General features: G+C 42.6%; 1 protein-coding gene across 1 annotated transcript in view; it reads left to right on the forward strand.

The window, feature by feature from the left end:
• Positions 1-10,265, forward strand: part of LOC129695485 (atrial natriuretic peptide receptor 1) — a 41,525-nt gene extending 31,260 nt beyond the window's left edge. Inside the window, exons 18-23 of the mRNA XM_055632461.1 lie at positions 1,220-1,307; positions 3,518-3,657; positions 6,136-6,288; positions 7,867-7,965; positions 8,756-8,847; positions 9,868-10,265. Of these exons, the coding sequence (XP_055488436.1) occupies positions 1,220-1,307; positions 3,518-3,657; positions 6,136-6,288; positions 7,867-7,965; positions 8,756-8,847; positions 9,868-9,969 (674 nt within the window). The 3' untranslated portion in view covers positions 9,970-10,265. The remainder of the gene's footprint in view (positions 1-1,219; positions 1,308-3,517; positions 3,658-6,135; positions 6,289-7,866; positions 7,966-8,755; positions 8,848-9,867) is intronic.
• The last annotated feature ends 4,717 nt before the right edge of the window (positions 10,266-14,982 follow it).

Genomic DNA, 14,982 nt, shown 5'->3' on the forward strand with positions numbered 1-14,982 from the left:
AGCGTAAATGCGCAGTCTTTTATCCAGCGTAGATGAATCAAGAACTAGGGGACATAGGTTGAAAGTGCGAGGGGAATGATTTAATAAGAACCTGAGGGGCAATGTTTTCCATACAAAGGGTGGTGGGTATGGAATGACCAGCCACAGGAGACAGATACTATAATTGCATTTACAATGCATTTGGGCAGGTACATCGATAGAAAAGATTTAAATGGATATGGGCCAAACAGAGGGAGGTGGGACTAGCACAGATGAGGCATCTTGGTTGGCATGGGCAAGTTGGGCCGAAGGGCCTGTTTCCATGCTGTATCCAATCCAATCCAACCCAACTTTATTTGTTAAGCACTTTAGAACAGCCAATGTTGACCAAAGTGTTGTACAGAAGAATAAACAAGACATCATAAACAGACGCCATAACAGCTCACATGAGGCGCATAAATTACATATGAAATACAACAATAAATTAAAAGACATAAAACATGAGTAAAAATAATAGCCACGGAATAAAAGCAATCAAAAAATAAGAAATTAAATCAAGTAAATAAATAAAGTCGACATCTTACTGGGTATCAAAGGCCACGGAGAAGAGATGGGTTTTAAGAAGTGATTTAAAAACAGACAGAGAAGAGGCCTGTTTAATGTGGAGAGGCAGATCGTTCCATAATTTGGGTGCCGACACAGCAAAGGCACGGTCCCCTCTGAGCTTCAGCTTAGTTTTAGGCCCACTCAGGAGCAGCTGATTATCTGACCTGAGAGAGCGGGCGGGTGTATAAGGGTGTAGAAGCTCAGATAGGTAGGGCGGGGCAAGACCATTCAGGGATTTAAAAGCAAATAAAATAATTTTAAAATGGATCCTAAACTGAATAGGCAACCAGTGGAGTGAGGCTAAAATGTGCGAAATGTGCTCATGTTTACGTGTGCCAGTTAAAAGACGTACAGCTGCATTCTGTACCATCTGGAGACGGGTGATGGAGGACCCACTAACCCCCACATACAGTGCATTGCAGTAATCCAGCCGAGTGGTAACAAAGGCTTGGATTACCGTCTCAAAGTGCTGCCTTGACAGAATTGGCTTTATTTTTTTTAACACTATGGCTCTTAAGTTTTGGTTGTTGCTAATCAATCTTTCGAGAATAGCAGAAGAAGAGGACATCATTGACAAATTGGAGTGTGTTTTGCATGTAGTTTATGAATGTATCTAAAATATTGTCCATTCCAGGTATGTTGCCAAAGCAGATAGCTGATGATCTAAGGCAAGGAATCATGACTCAAGCCCAGAACTACTCAAGTGCCACTATATTCTTCAGGTAATAAGTGTGATAAGTGTGGCAAATGCAGAAATTGAGGGAGGTGGTCAGAAATGAACTTAGTCTTCCAGATGGCCACAGCTTGTAAACTAATCTGTGGGGATATTTACCCTACACTGACAGAGCTTTGTTAAAATTAGAAGGAATCTATAAAAAGAACTAATGTATCCCACGTGAACTGGAATAGCAAAGAGTCAGCAAGCTGCCACAGAGGGACTTACTTCAGTCTGGGAGATGGGAAGCGTCATTGTACATTTATATACTTGCTGCCGTCATCAGCATCTCTTTCTGTTTGGCAAGTAAGCAATCCTGACAATGTCACTGATGTATTAAAGGGATGTGCAGAGGGTGTGGAGGAGATTGATTGGAATATTTATCTCTTGGAGTTGGACAGGAGGGACTGGAGCTGCTCTATGGAAAAGATTTAGCAGAGAGATTTAAGATCATGAAGGATCTGGATTTGAAGGAACGAAACTGTTCCAATTGGGACACCTCTCAGGTGGCAGAGCTCAGCGGGTCGGTGGAGCCTGCCTAGGTCTACCTGAAAGCTTCCCACAGAGCCGTGCGGCAGAAGGCTGCAGCTGCTGACCGGGAACCCGGCCAGAGGCCTTTATTGAGGTGCCACGATCTCGATGCCACCCCTTAAAGATAGCGAAGTCAAATGATATGGGGAGAAGGCGGGAATGGGGTACTGATTGTGGATGATCAGCCATGATCACAGTGATTGGCCGTGCTGGCTTGAAGGGCCGAATGGCCTACTCCTGCATCTATTGTCTATTGTCTATTGAAAGTCTCTTAGGCTTGACGAACGGCCGAATCCACCCGCCAAGAGAACCAGAAACAACGTCTCTAGTGAGTTTAAAATAAGATATGGGAACCTGGGCTCCAGCCGGTGAAAGGGAGCAGTGGAACAAGGGTCCTGTGAGTGCCCCGGGCCACCGTGTCAGAAGGAGCACACGGATTAGCACTCATTGAGCCTGGTGCTGAACTATCAGGATTTACGATTGGTTGAAAAATAATGGTTTGTTTTTCAATCGAATTTTGATTCTTGAGGCCATTTCATTTGGACTTTGGGGCAGGCAATTCTGCACTAACTGTTGGTTGTACTTTAAACAGAGCAAATAAAGCACGTGGGAGGAATTCTAATCCAGTGTGGTTTTAACAATGCATTTTACCTTGTTGCATTTTCATCCTCCATGCAGAGAAAACTCCTTTAATTGTGCTGAACTGAACGTTCAAGAATTTTGCAGAACTGTATTTACTGCATTTGCAATGAATACATTATATTTAAAAAAAGCTTTTACTTAATAAAGTCAGTGAGAAGGTCATTACAATAGTATGGATGGTTCTGGTAGTAAGAAGGAGGGGAAAAAGGGAAATACTATCATTTTCACAGCACCGTTCACAACCAGAGGATGAGCAGAAGCACCTTGTGATGTAGAAATGTCTCAAATCATTTTGCACACACATTCCAACAGCTATGTAGTGGTGAGCATTCCTTCTACTTCCTTGGTGTTAGTTATGGAATAAATATTGTCCCAGGACTCTGGGGAAACTCCCCTGATTATCTTCAAATGGTGTCACTCATGATTGCCCATGGTGTCCATCTATTTGCAGATTTGAAAGTTTCCAGGTATTGACAGAATTATAACTAAATATAGTCTTATGTTCTGTCTTAATGTACTTGGAGTAAAGTCAGGATCAGATGGCAAGTAATCCATGTGACAAGTGTGGACATGTGACGTAGTGCAAGATTAGTGTAATTGTTTGCAGTGTGATGCACAGATGATCTATCAAAGATTACCAAATGAAAGATTAATACAGTTGCATTCAATTTCTTCCTACAGTATTTAAACTGGTGACACTAATTTTGTGTAAGATAAATGGGTTAACACAGCAGCAACCTGGTAGCTTTAACATTGAGGAATGTCCCATAGGAGCAACATCAAACAGAATGTGAAACTGAGCTGAATGCAGAGATATGGGAACGAGTGAGCAGAAGCTAAGAAATGGGTTGGAAGAAATGCTTCAAGGGAACAAAGAGAAGTAGGGAGGCAGTGGAGAGGGTGGGGGAGGTGTGGAGCATTCCAGACCTCAGATCCTCAAAGCCAAACATCTCACCAATACCATTGTGTAGTGGTTCCCTACGTTCATATCATTACATAAAGAGGTTTATGTCACTTTTATGTATTTCCTTTTCTTTTCCATAGTGACATTGAAGGCTTCACACAGCTGTCAAGCATGAGTACACCATATCAAGTTGTAGAATTGTTAAATAAATTATACACAACCTTTGATGAAATCATAGACAATTATGATGTCTACAAGGTAGAAACGATAGGAGATGCGTGTAAGTATAGCACAAAGATATTTGTTAATCAAAGTACTTGACTGCTTAATCTAAAGCAACTGTTGGGACAAAACTTGTTTTCGGTGATATGCCTGGGTTGTGGAATTTTGTTGTGCATGGTCCTTGTACAGAAATTTCCAAAATTAAGTTCCACAGAGTCAATGGTAGTGAGCTTTGGAAGTAGATTACAACACACACTTCTGCCACTTAGTTTTGGTGACCTGTGGACTGCACCTGGCTTTAAAGAGGACCGTTAATTGAGTAAAATGGATCATAGCGCTCCACAGACGTGTCCTGAAATTCAACGTGACAGTTCACCACACAGTGCGGTAATGGGTCAGATGGTATCAATGACCAGCGGTATTCCATAGAAAGGCATTAGTGAGCTGCGTTAGTCTGGGTGCTGTGGTCCTTCTCCCCTGCACTCTTAAGCATGGAGTCACCGTGCGCCTAACTTCCTGTTAAGCTGCTGAGTCTAGCCGTAAGGTCATAAGGAGTTGGAGTAGAATTAGGCCATTCGGCCTATCAAGTCTACTCCGCCATTCAATCATGGCTGATCTATCTCTCCCTTCTAACCCCATTCTCCCGCCTTCTCCCCATAACCTCTGACACCTGTACTAATCACGATTCTATCTATCCCTGCCTTAAAAATATCCAATGACTTGGCCTCTACAGCCTTCTGTGGCAAATAATTCCACAGATTCACCACCTTCTGACTAAAGAAATTTCTCCTCTTCTCCTTCCTAAAAGAACGTCCTTTAATTTTGAGGCGAAGGTTCTAGGCTCTCCACTAAAGGAAACATCCTCTCCACATCCACTCTATCCGAGCCTTTCACTATTTTGTATGTTTCAATGAGGTCCCCCCTCTTTCTTCTAAACTCCAGCGAGTACAGGCCTAGTGCCGACAAACGCTCATCATAGGTTAACCTACTCATCCCTGGGATCATTCTTGTAAACCTCCTCTGGACCCTCTCCAGAGCCTGCACATTCTTCCTCAGATATGGTGCCCAAAATTGCTCACAATATTCCAAATACGGTCTGATAGAGCCTCAACATTACATCCCTGTTTTTGTATAGAAGCCCTTTTGAAATAAATGCTAGCATTGAGTTTGCTTTCTTTACTACCAATTTGGCTTGCAGATTAACTTTTTGGGAATCGTACACCAGCACTCCTTAGTTCCTTTGCACCTCTGATTTCTGGATTCTTACTCCATTTAGAAAATAGTCTGCGCTTTTATTCCTACTACCAAAATGCATGACTCCACACTTTGCTACACTATATTCCATTTGCCACTTCTCTGCACACTCTCCCAACCTGTCCAAGTCCTTCAGCAGAGTCCCTGCTTTCTCTACACTACCCCTCCACCTATTCTCGTGTCATCCACAAACTTGGCCAAAAAGCATTCAATCCCCTCGTCCAAGTCTGTTCCTGACCTAAGGAACTAGATATGGAAAATTCTGACAGGGGTTAAATGGCTGGATGCAGGAATGATGTTACCCATAGCTGAAGGAACCAGGGTTTTAGTTTCAAAATAAGATATAGGTCATTTAGGAACAAAATAAGGAGGAATTGCTTTACTCGGAGGGTGGCAAACCTTTGGAATTACATGGCCTGGAGAGCTGTGGAGGCTTTGCCACTGAGTGCCATCAAAACAGATTAATAGAACTATACTGTTGAAAAACAGACCTGATAAAGCACCTGCTTAAATACTGACAACCTTCTTCGCTGTCTATGTCACCTCTTATTTAGTGTAATCTTCAAACTTACTAGCCATGCTTGTACATTCTCATCCAAAATGACAAACAACAACGCACCTAACTCTGATTTCTGTGTCACCATCAGTCAATAGACAATAGACTATGTCAGGAGTAGGCCATTCGGTCCTTTGAGCCAGCACCGCCATTCACTGTGATCATGGCCGATCATCCACATTCAGTACCCCGTTCCTCACCATATCCCCTGACTCTGCTATCTTTAAGAGCTCTATCTAACTCTCTCTTGAAAGCATCCAGAGAATTGGCCTCCACTGCCTTCTGAGGCAGAGAATTCCACAGATTCACAACTCTCAGGGTGAAAACGTTTTTCTACATCTCCGTTCTAAATGGCCTACCCCTTATTCTTAAAATGTGGCCCCTTGTCATGTTTGGTCATTGTTGTTTTCCCAGTGGATCGGATCGGAATTGCAATTGGAATAGAACCTATGCTTGTGTTGGTTCTCACAGAAAAACATTACTTAACCAACATCCCTGAACAGTAGAGAGAACGGTGGGATGGTGTAGCGGGGCTAGCTGAGGAAGTGCGAAAGACTGCAACTTGCATTCCTGTCACTGTTCCTTTGTCCAAACTTTCAGAGGAGCAGCGATTCCATTGCATAAATTTGACCTCAGTCGCTCACATTCAACGTGTAATATCACAGCAGCTATGCTCACTTCCAAAATTCTGCTCCATATAATGTGTCCTTTCTGTTAATGTGGCAGATATGGTGGTTTCCGGAGTACCAAAGGAAAACGGCATTGTTCATGCAAGTCAGATCGCAAGTATGGCCCTGGATTTGGTAGCCGTGTGTAACACTTTCAAAATTCCACACAAGCCACAGACTAAACTCAAAATCCGGGCTGGAATTCATTCAGGTAATGTATCCCAGACACCAATGGACTGGGAAGATACAAGAGTGTGTAGAGGGGCGTTAAAACATTGGGCAATCATGAGCAGGGGATGCTTAATGTGGCAAAATGTGAGGTTCTTCACTTTAGTTGGATGAACAAAAAAAAAAATGGTAAGAATTAGTAGTACAGGTAGTTTTCTCCATAATTATGAAACCATGGAAACGGTGCTGACAATTGCTTCCTGGGATGAGAACGTTGACATTGAGCAATGAGTAGAACAGGCCTGCTCCCATTGGATTTTAAATGAACAAAATGATCTCATTGACATGCAAGATTTTGCCAAGTATGGGAGGTGGATGCTGAGAGGCCCATTTCCCCAGCTTGGAGAACAAAACCACAGGCTGTGGTCAAAGGATAAGGAGCTGACCATTTGGAACTGGGGTGAGTTCTTTAGAACGTTAGAAATTCAGGCCACAACTAGAGCCCATTCAGTCTAGATGTGGATTTTAAATTATTCCCACCTTCTAGCTCTTGGTCAATAGGTCGGCAAGTTCTAACTCTTCAAGTGAACATATGGATGCTTTCTCTCACTACTCCCCCTATCAGTGGGGGTTCCAAGTCTCCACTGAGTGAAAATATTCTTCATTAACCCCTCCAATAATCCTTCCCACCAATTAACAAATCAATGACCCCTGGTTTTCTTTGAAGATTATAATTCTCTAATCCAGAGTGATGGATCCTCAGTCATTGAGTTCATCCAAAGCTGAGATGGAAGTTTCTTTCAATGTGCAGGGAATCAAGAAATGTGGGGATCAAATGGATCATTGATAACAATATCAAAAGTATTCATAACAGTGGGGAAATGGGATAGGATAGTGAAATGAACTAGACTGGCAGAGTCAGCTCTGTGGACTATAATTGCTTCTCCTCTTCATATGGTGTAATAAGAGTTTTGCCTGAACAGTCTGTGGTTGATAGCGCTGTGTTTAAAGCCTCATAGTGCTGTGGCCGGCAGTGCTATGTTCAATAGCCGACAGTGCTTTGTTTAAAACTATGCGCGCATTGTTTCCACGTGGGGGGGGGGGGGGGGGGGACTCACTCAGATTCAGGCCCCTTCCATTGGTTGCAGTTTGAATTTGGAAGTGGCACTATTAACCAGGACTTAACGGTGGTTATTTCCACAGCTGACTTCTTCTGGTATAAAGGCAGGTGCAGGTAAGCCATGAGTTAGTTCTTGTACGAGAGGGGTTCACCGATGGGCAGAGAGAGACAGGGAGGTGTGCTCCTGTAAAACCGGCTCCATGCATACCGAGACAAGTATCGTTTTTATTCTCTCTCTCTTGCCAATAAATCTGATTTGTAACTAAACAGATGAGTGAGCCTTTTTTTGTTCTACCAGTCTGATCCTTGAACCTGTTCCCTTGTAACATATGGTCTTGAGATAAGTAGTTGCAGTGTTTCAAAAAAATCCATTATGAATACTTTGGGCATTGTTTTCAGTGGCCCATTGACTTATTGGATTGTATCATTGAGACTATGGCTTCCAAGATGTTGGAATGTCACTAAAATCTGCTCTTGTTATGGTAACGTTGGTAACTGTAGGACCCGTGGTTGCCGGTGTAGTTGGGACAAAGATGCCTCGGTATTGCCTGTTTGGTGACACAGTAAACACAGCTTCAAGGATGGAATCAACAAGTGAAGGTAAATTGCATTCTTTGTATGTTTATTTACTAGTTTGTTTCGACATAATTTTTCCGTTATTGATTGTCTCCCCTGGAGCATTGCTTGCAGCTCCATGCAGATCCGCAACCACATAATGAGTGATATAAAATAGAAGCTCTGGTGTTCTGCATCACCACAGATTCAATGCACAAAGAGAGAATTGTTAGTACATTGTAACATGTCTCAATCCTGGGTAATAGAAAATCAGGTATGGTATAGAATTTGTAGAGTGCTAACAGGACATTTGGCCTAAATGGGCTATGTGATACTCTACATACCTCACTTTCTCTTGACCTATCACTGTATGCTTCGATTCCTTCATGTGTTTACCAACTTGTCCTCAACTCCATCGTTCCTGTTTATCTCAAGCACACCTTAAGGAAGTGAGTTCACATTCTACACTTGCTGGGTAAAGACATTTGTTTTTGAATTACAGGTCAGACTGCTAGATCTTGATCAACCCTAGTTTGTGATCCCCCCCCCCATCCCCTTCCACTCTTAGTGTAATATCCTACATACACCTCAGCACATTGTGTGCGGATGCTGTGATAGTATTTCCAGGGACTAACTGCAGAGGAATAATTTCATTCAATTACCACCACATAAGTGTGAAAAGTGAAGTAAAGAATGGTAGAAGTTATGGGTGGCTTTGAGACGAGGGACAATGAGATATGTGGCAGTTTGGTGAGTGGGACTGACCTAATAACACTTTCAAATGAGTTGAATGGCTTCCTCTGTCCTGCACTAAAGCTGGTTGTTAATATTTCAGCAATGAAGATACAGTGCAGTTCCAGCACGTACAGTCTACTGGAGCAGTTTGGAGGATATGTCTTAATATGTCGTGGCACATTTCAAATAAAGGTATGTTCATTTTATGTTATGAAATGAAGTTTCCGTGAACAAATTAAATATATATATATTGTGATAAGAAAAAACATTTTTATGAATATTGAGCACTGGTCCAACTACAATTAATCATACTTGTAAGGCAAGAATTGACGCAGACTAATAGCTCTGTGCGTCAGTGTTAACTTTAAACTGGATGATAGAAAAACTCAGAAACAGTGAATGTTAAGAGCACGTTTAATAATTGTACTTGCCTGTAAAACTCTGAGAATCCAGCATGCAAGGGACTTTGGTGGCTGAACGAGCCGATTTTCTGGACTAATAGATGTTATTTCTATTAATACACCAACACTCTAATTCACCTTTGTTGCATATTACAGGGTATTATAATACATTTCCTGGAAAACCAGCTTCTTTCAAAGCCACTGTGGGAAATCGGGACCCTGATAAATGTAATGGGAGCATGGGTAGGGGACTGGCAGTGAAACGAATGGGAGCACAGAACCCACTGTCCCAGCAATTCAAAGGGAGCATGGAAATGGGGCCATGACAAGTTGGAGGGGAATGCAGGAACCAAAACCACATTGAGCGTGAGGGTGCACAGAAATGGTTACCTGATGAGCCAGACACTGAACCTTCAGAATTTTCAAACTGTCAGAGAGTGGATTATCAGAGTTTTACGGTACTTCAGTGGAAAGGACTGTGTCGCCACCAAGATGACCCCTTAAACTAGGGGTCACCAATAAAAGATAATCTGCAGAAAATTCAATAGGGTATTCAGGAGAAAGTCCTTCACCCAGAGGCTGGTGAGAATGAGGAACTGAATGCTTGAGGTGAGCAGCAAAGACTCACCTCTGGGGAAGCTAGATCAGCACACGAGGGAAACATTGATGGAAGGATATGGTGATGGGATGAGAGGAAGAAGGACATGGAGAAGGCTCATGTGGAGCCTAAATACCAGCATGGACCAGTCGGGTTGAATAGTACTGCTTGTTTTAAGTCATTTTATGCCTTGGACCTTCTTGCATTTTGCAGGGGAAGGGCAACATGATGACCTACTGGCTTGAAGCAAAGCAAAGTTCCTCATCAAACACCTCAGCAAGTACACCAACCAAGGCGCCGCTGAACAAAGCATGACCTGAAAACATCTCCCCCATCCCAGAGTCAGAGAGGGAGAGAGAGAGAGATGTACAGTGCCATTCCTGGATTGCTGACCAATAATTTTCAATACGCTTCTTGGTAGCCAAACATCTAGAGCTTGAGACCACGAAGTAGACATCGTTTAATGTTTTCAGTAATTCTGAACCAGCAAAGACTCATTCTGAGGGGCAAGGTAAAGGGCCTGTCCCACTTACGCGACTTTTCAGCGACCGTCTTCGACCTTCAAGCTCGAGGGCATTCGCCTGAAAAACCTCGAGCTGGATCGACCGTCAGTGATGAAACCGCTAGCCAGATCGACTGTCTGCACACACACACACACACACACACACACACACACACACACACACACACACACACACACACACACACACACACACACACACACACACACACACACACACACACACACACACACACACATCGCAAAGGCGGGGGCCAGGGAAAGTGGGGGAGCGCTGTCTGAAATTCACACCCACGATGAACAGGAAGGTAAAAGACGGCTGGCACAGTTACGGTAAGTCCTTTAGAGAGCGCGGGGGGGAGAGATGGGGAGAGAAGAGGAGAGAAGGGGGTAGCAGGAGTGGAGACATTTTTAAGAAGCCAGCCAACTTTTAATAAAGTTTAGCAGGCATTTAACATTACCGGTCGGTTTTCCTTGGTTCTGAAAACTCCAATGAGCCAATTAAAATGCCCAGTCAGCAAAGGAGATTGCATACGGATACCTCGACTGCCTAGCGACCCACTCCACTGCTCTACGAGTTCAAAAGAACCATGCCGACCAATTTTTACTCGCGGAAAATATTTCAACGTGCTGAAAACTTTTCCTCGACCAAACTGAGGCCTCGAGTATGCGGGAACTTCCCTCGAGCATGAAGGAGAGTTCCAGTGACCTTCTAGGACCATGTGTCGACCATGCTGCGAGGTTGAGTCAAGAGCAAACTCTTCTAAATTTGTAAATTAGATCGCCACAGTGGGACAGGCCCTTTATGGCTTCAAACCCCACTGCACAACTGTGTGGAGTGAACATTGACTAAATCATTATCTAAAGTACACTACAATGGAAGCCACTTTATTAGGAGCCACTTTACAAAAAAAGAATTGTGTTTAGACTGTTGTTTTCCTGGCTTTATGGCATCCAAAGTGCTTTACTGCTCATGAAATACTTTTAAAGTATGTTTACTGTTATAATCTGTTATTATCTGAATGGTGGCCGATTAGGAAAAGGGGAGATGCAACGAGACCTGGGTTTCATGGTACTCCAGTCATTGAAAGTAGGCATGCAGGTGCAGCAGGCAGTGAAGAAAGCGAATCGTATATTAGCATTCATAGCAAAAGGATTTGAGTATAGGAGCAGGGTGGTTCTACTGCAGTTGTACAGGGTCTTGGTGAGACCACACCTGGCGTATTGTGTACAGTTTTGGTCTCCTAATCTGGGGAAAGATATTCTTGCCATAGAGGGAGTACAGAGAAGGTTCACCAGACTGATTCCTGGGATGGCAGGACTTTCATATGAAGAAAGACTGGATAGACTCGACTTGTACTTGCTAGAATTTAGAAGATTGAGGGGGGATCTTATAGAAACTTACAAAATTCTTAAGGGATTGGACAGGCTAGATGCAGGAAGATTGTTCCCGATGTTGGGGAAGTCCAGAACAAGGGGTCACAGTTTAAGGATAAGGGGGAAGTCTTTTAGGACCGAGACGAGAAAAACATTTTTCACACAGAGAGTGGTGAATCTCTGGAACTCTCTGCCACAGAAGGTAGTTGAGGCCAGTTCATTGGCTATATTTAAGAGGGAGTTAGATGTGGCTAAGGGGATCAGGGGGTATGGAGAGAAGGCAGGTACGGGATACTGAGTTGGATGATCAGCCATGATCATATTGAATGGCGGTGCAGGCTCGAAGGGCCGAATGGCCTACTCCTGCAGCTAATTTCTATGTTTCTATAATGTAAAAAATATAGCAGCCAGTTTGCGAACAACAATGCTCCCAGATTCAGCAATATCCTATTTGCCAGATGATCACTTTCAGTAATGTTGAGAAGGGGATAAATATTGGCCACGGTATCAGGGAGACTTTGCTTTAGACTTTAGAGATGCATCACAGAAACAGGCCCTTCGGCCCACTGAGTCCATGCCGACCACCGATCATCCCGTACACTAGCACCAACCTACACACTAGGGACAATTTATAGAAGCCAATTAACTTTCAAACCTGCACGGAGGGTAGCAGGTAACCAGACCACCCAGAGAAAACCCACGCGGTCACAGAAAGAACTACAAATTCTGTGCAGACAGCACCCATAGTCAGAATCAAACCCGGGTCACTGGTGCTGTAAAGCAGCTACTCTACTGCTGCGCCACCGTGCCACCCCCATCAACTGCCCTGAGTTTCCATGGGATAGTGTGACTGGATCTTTCAGCATCATCCGGGAGTGCAGATTGAGGTTCTGTTTAATATCTCTTTCAAATGATGATCCCTCTGGCAGTCCTGTGCTCCCTCCGACAGTAACGTGCTCTCTCAGTACTACATACCACATGTCCGCCTAAATGTTATGTGTAGGTCTCTGGAATAGAATGTGAACTCCACACCCTTCTGACAATGCCAAGGGCTCAACACACAACTATTCCCTGCTACTCTTGGGTGAGGTATGTTTCCCGATATCACACTCCTAATGGAAGGCTTGACATAGATTATTTTGTGTACGCGAAGTCTGTTTAAAAATTGGATCTGATTTAAAGCAGTCACGGTGGCGCAACAGTAGAGTTGCTGCCTTACAGCGAATGCAGCGCTGGAGACCCGGGTTCGATCCCGACTACGGGTGCTGTCTCTACGGTGTATGTACGTTCTCCCCATGCCCCTTGTGGGTTTTATCCAAGATCTTCGGTTTCCTCCCACACTCCAAAGACATACAGGTTTGTAGGTTAATTGGCTTGGTAAATGCACAAAATGCTAGTGGGTGTAGGATAGTGTTAATGTGCGGGGATCTCTGGTCGGCGCAGACCCGGTGGGTCGAAGGGCCTGGTTCCGCGCTGTATCTCTAAACTAAACTAAAAACAAGAACCTGAAGTTTCAGAAATTGAACATAAACACTTCTGGTCAATTATATCATTTGAATCATTTTAGTTGTGATGTAATTATCTTGTAGTGTATATTAATATGTTTATTGACCAAGTATTCACATACAAGGAATTTGCCTTGGTGCTCCGCCTGCAAGTAACAACATGACATACAGTGACAGTAGGAATAACACATAAAACATAAAACATTAATAATAATATTTAATAATAATAATAATAGTCACACATACAGTTAATAACTGTGTTTCATATACTGAAGAACTATTTAATAGTTCAGGGTGGAGGTAACATATTCTGTGTACCTAAGGACATGAGGACACACTCAGCAAGAGTAGGCCATTCAGCTCTGAGCCTGCTCGGCTCCTAAGACCAATAATATAGTAACTGTCCTTAAACTGCATCTCCATTTTGTAGCAATGTTACAAAATTTTGAGATTTAAAAAATCAAGTCTGCAATTTATCCCATCAGATAAAGCATAACAATACGTTTAATTTGACACCTAATTCACTTTCATATCTCAAGTAATAAAAAAGCTATGGCCATTTTCATACTCGGAAATTAGCATCTTGTTCCCTATTGATTTTCTATGGACATAACAAAAAAGCTGTGATCGTGGACAGTCAAAAGCCCATAACCTTCTAAAAATTAAGAGAACTGAATGAAATTTTCAGTTATCATAGATTGAAGCATTCTGAAACAAATATAAAATAATCTTACTTGGATGACCTGAAATTAAAGCATATAATTAGTTAGTTACCCAATTGTAGTTAATTTCAAACTTCAATTACTAGATCTAAACATCTATCCATTTCTTAATAAATGATTAACATTTTTAAATAGCCCAAGTGTCCAAATAATATTCACAAATAATTCACAATAAAACATGATTTTTAAATCTCATTTACATCAATTTATAGGCCAAATGGATGGAATTTTGTGTTCAATTGCTGTAAATTAAAGTCAATTTAAATCGGCTTTCTAGTGGGTTCGTGTGAACGCGCTGGTTTAGAACGTTCACATTGCAGTGGATTTGTGCCCTCAAATGCCCAGAAAAATACTGCGGGATATAAAGAGCCCAAAATGAACTACTCGCTATAGAAAACTTTATAAACAGGGTTATATACAAGCCCCATTTAATGTAAAAATAAGGTACATACCTTTAATTGTTTGCTTTATAAAACCCTGGGGCTGCGAGAGGTTGCGAGTTTAGAGAGTGGTTTTTAAACTACTATAACTATTATACAAGGCCATAAAAACTAATAATACCTTTTGCGACGGGGTCTTTCAGCGATTTTCCGTTAATGATTTACTAGGCTGAACATTTTCGATTGCAACAGCCTAGTAAAAATCGCGTTTTAAACCCGCCCCCTCTAAACAGCGCCAAAATCGCGCACACGGGGTAGGGCAGATGCTCAGCCACGATTCAGGTAGGTTTTGTAACATACCTACATTTTGCCTCCCGGCCTACAAACTTCTTGATTCCCACCAATTAAATGTATTGCTCCCTCTTGACTGTGCATTGCTGCTGAGCTTCCATTGTCCATTGGGGTTGAGAACTTCCACGGTTTACAATACTAAGAGTAAATACAATTCTCCATCTCACACTTCCAAACGGCCGCTCTCCTACACTGACACCATCAACCCTGGTCCCTGGCCTTTTACACTTCAAAACTCTGGCTAACTAGGCCTTCATTTAGTTAACTAAACCCCTCAGCCTAGAACTAGGCCTATTGGGAGAGAATTCATATGAGGAAAATAATCCATCAAAGCATGTTTAGGTGCTGTGACATCCTCTGTGAAATTGTAAGGGACCTGATGTATTTAGAAATTGAAGCATATCAAAAAAGACATACCAACACAATTCTATTTGATTTTCTCATTGCACATTGTTCTGAAAAATATTTGTGAA

Source organism: Leucoraja erinacea, chromosome 3 (genome assembly GCF_028641065.1).
Source record: "Leucoraja erinacea ecotype New England chromosome 3, Leri_hhj_1, whole genome shotgun sequence".
In the NCBI taxonomy this organism is placed as follows: domain Eukaryota; kingdom Metazoa; phylum Chordata; class Chondrichthyes; order Rajiformes; family Rajidae; genus Leucoraja; species Leucoraja erinaceus.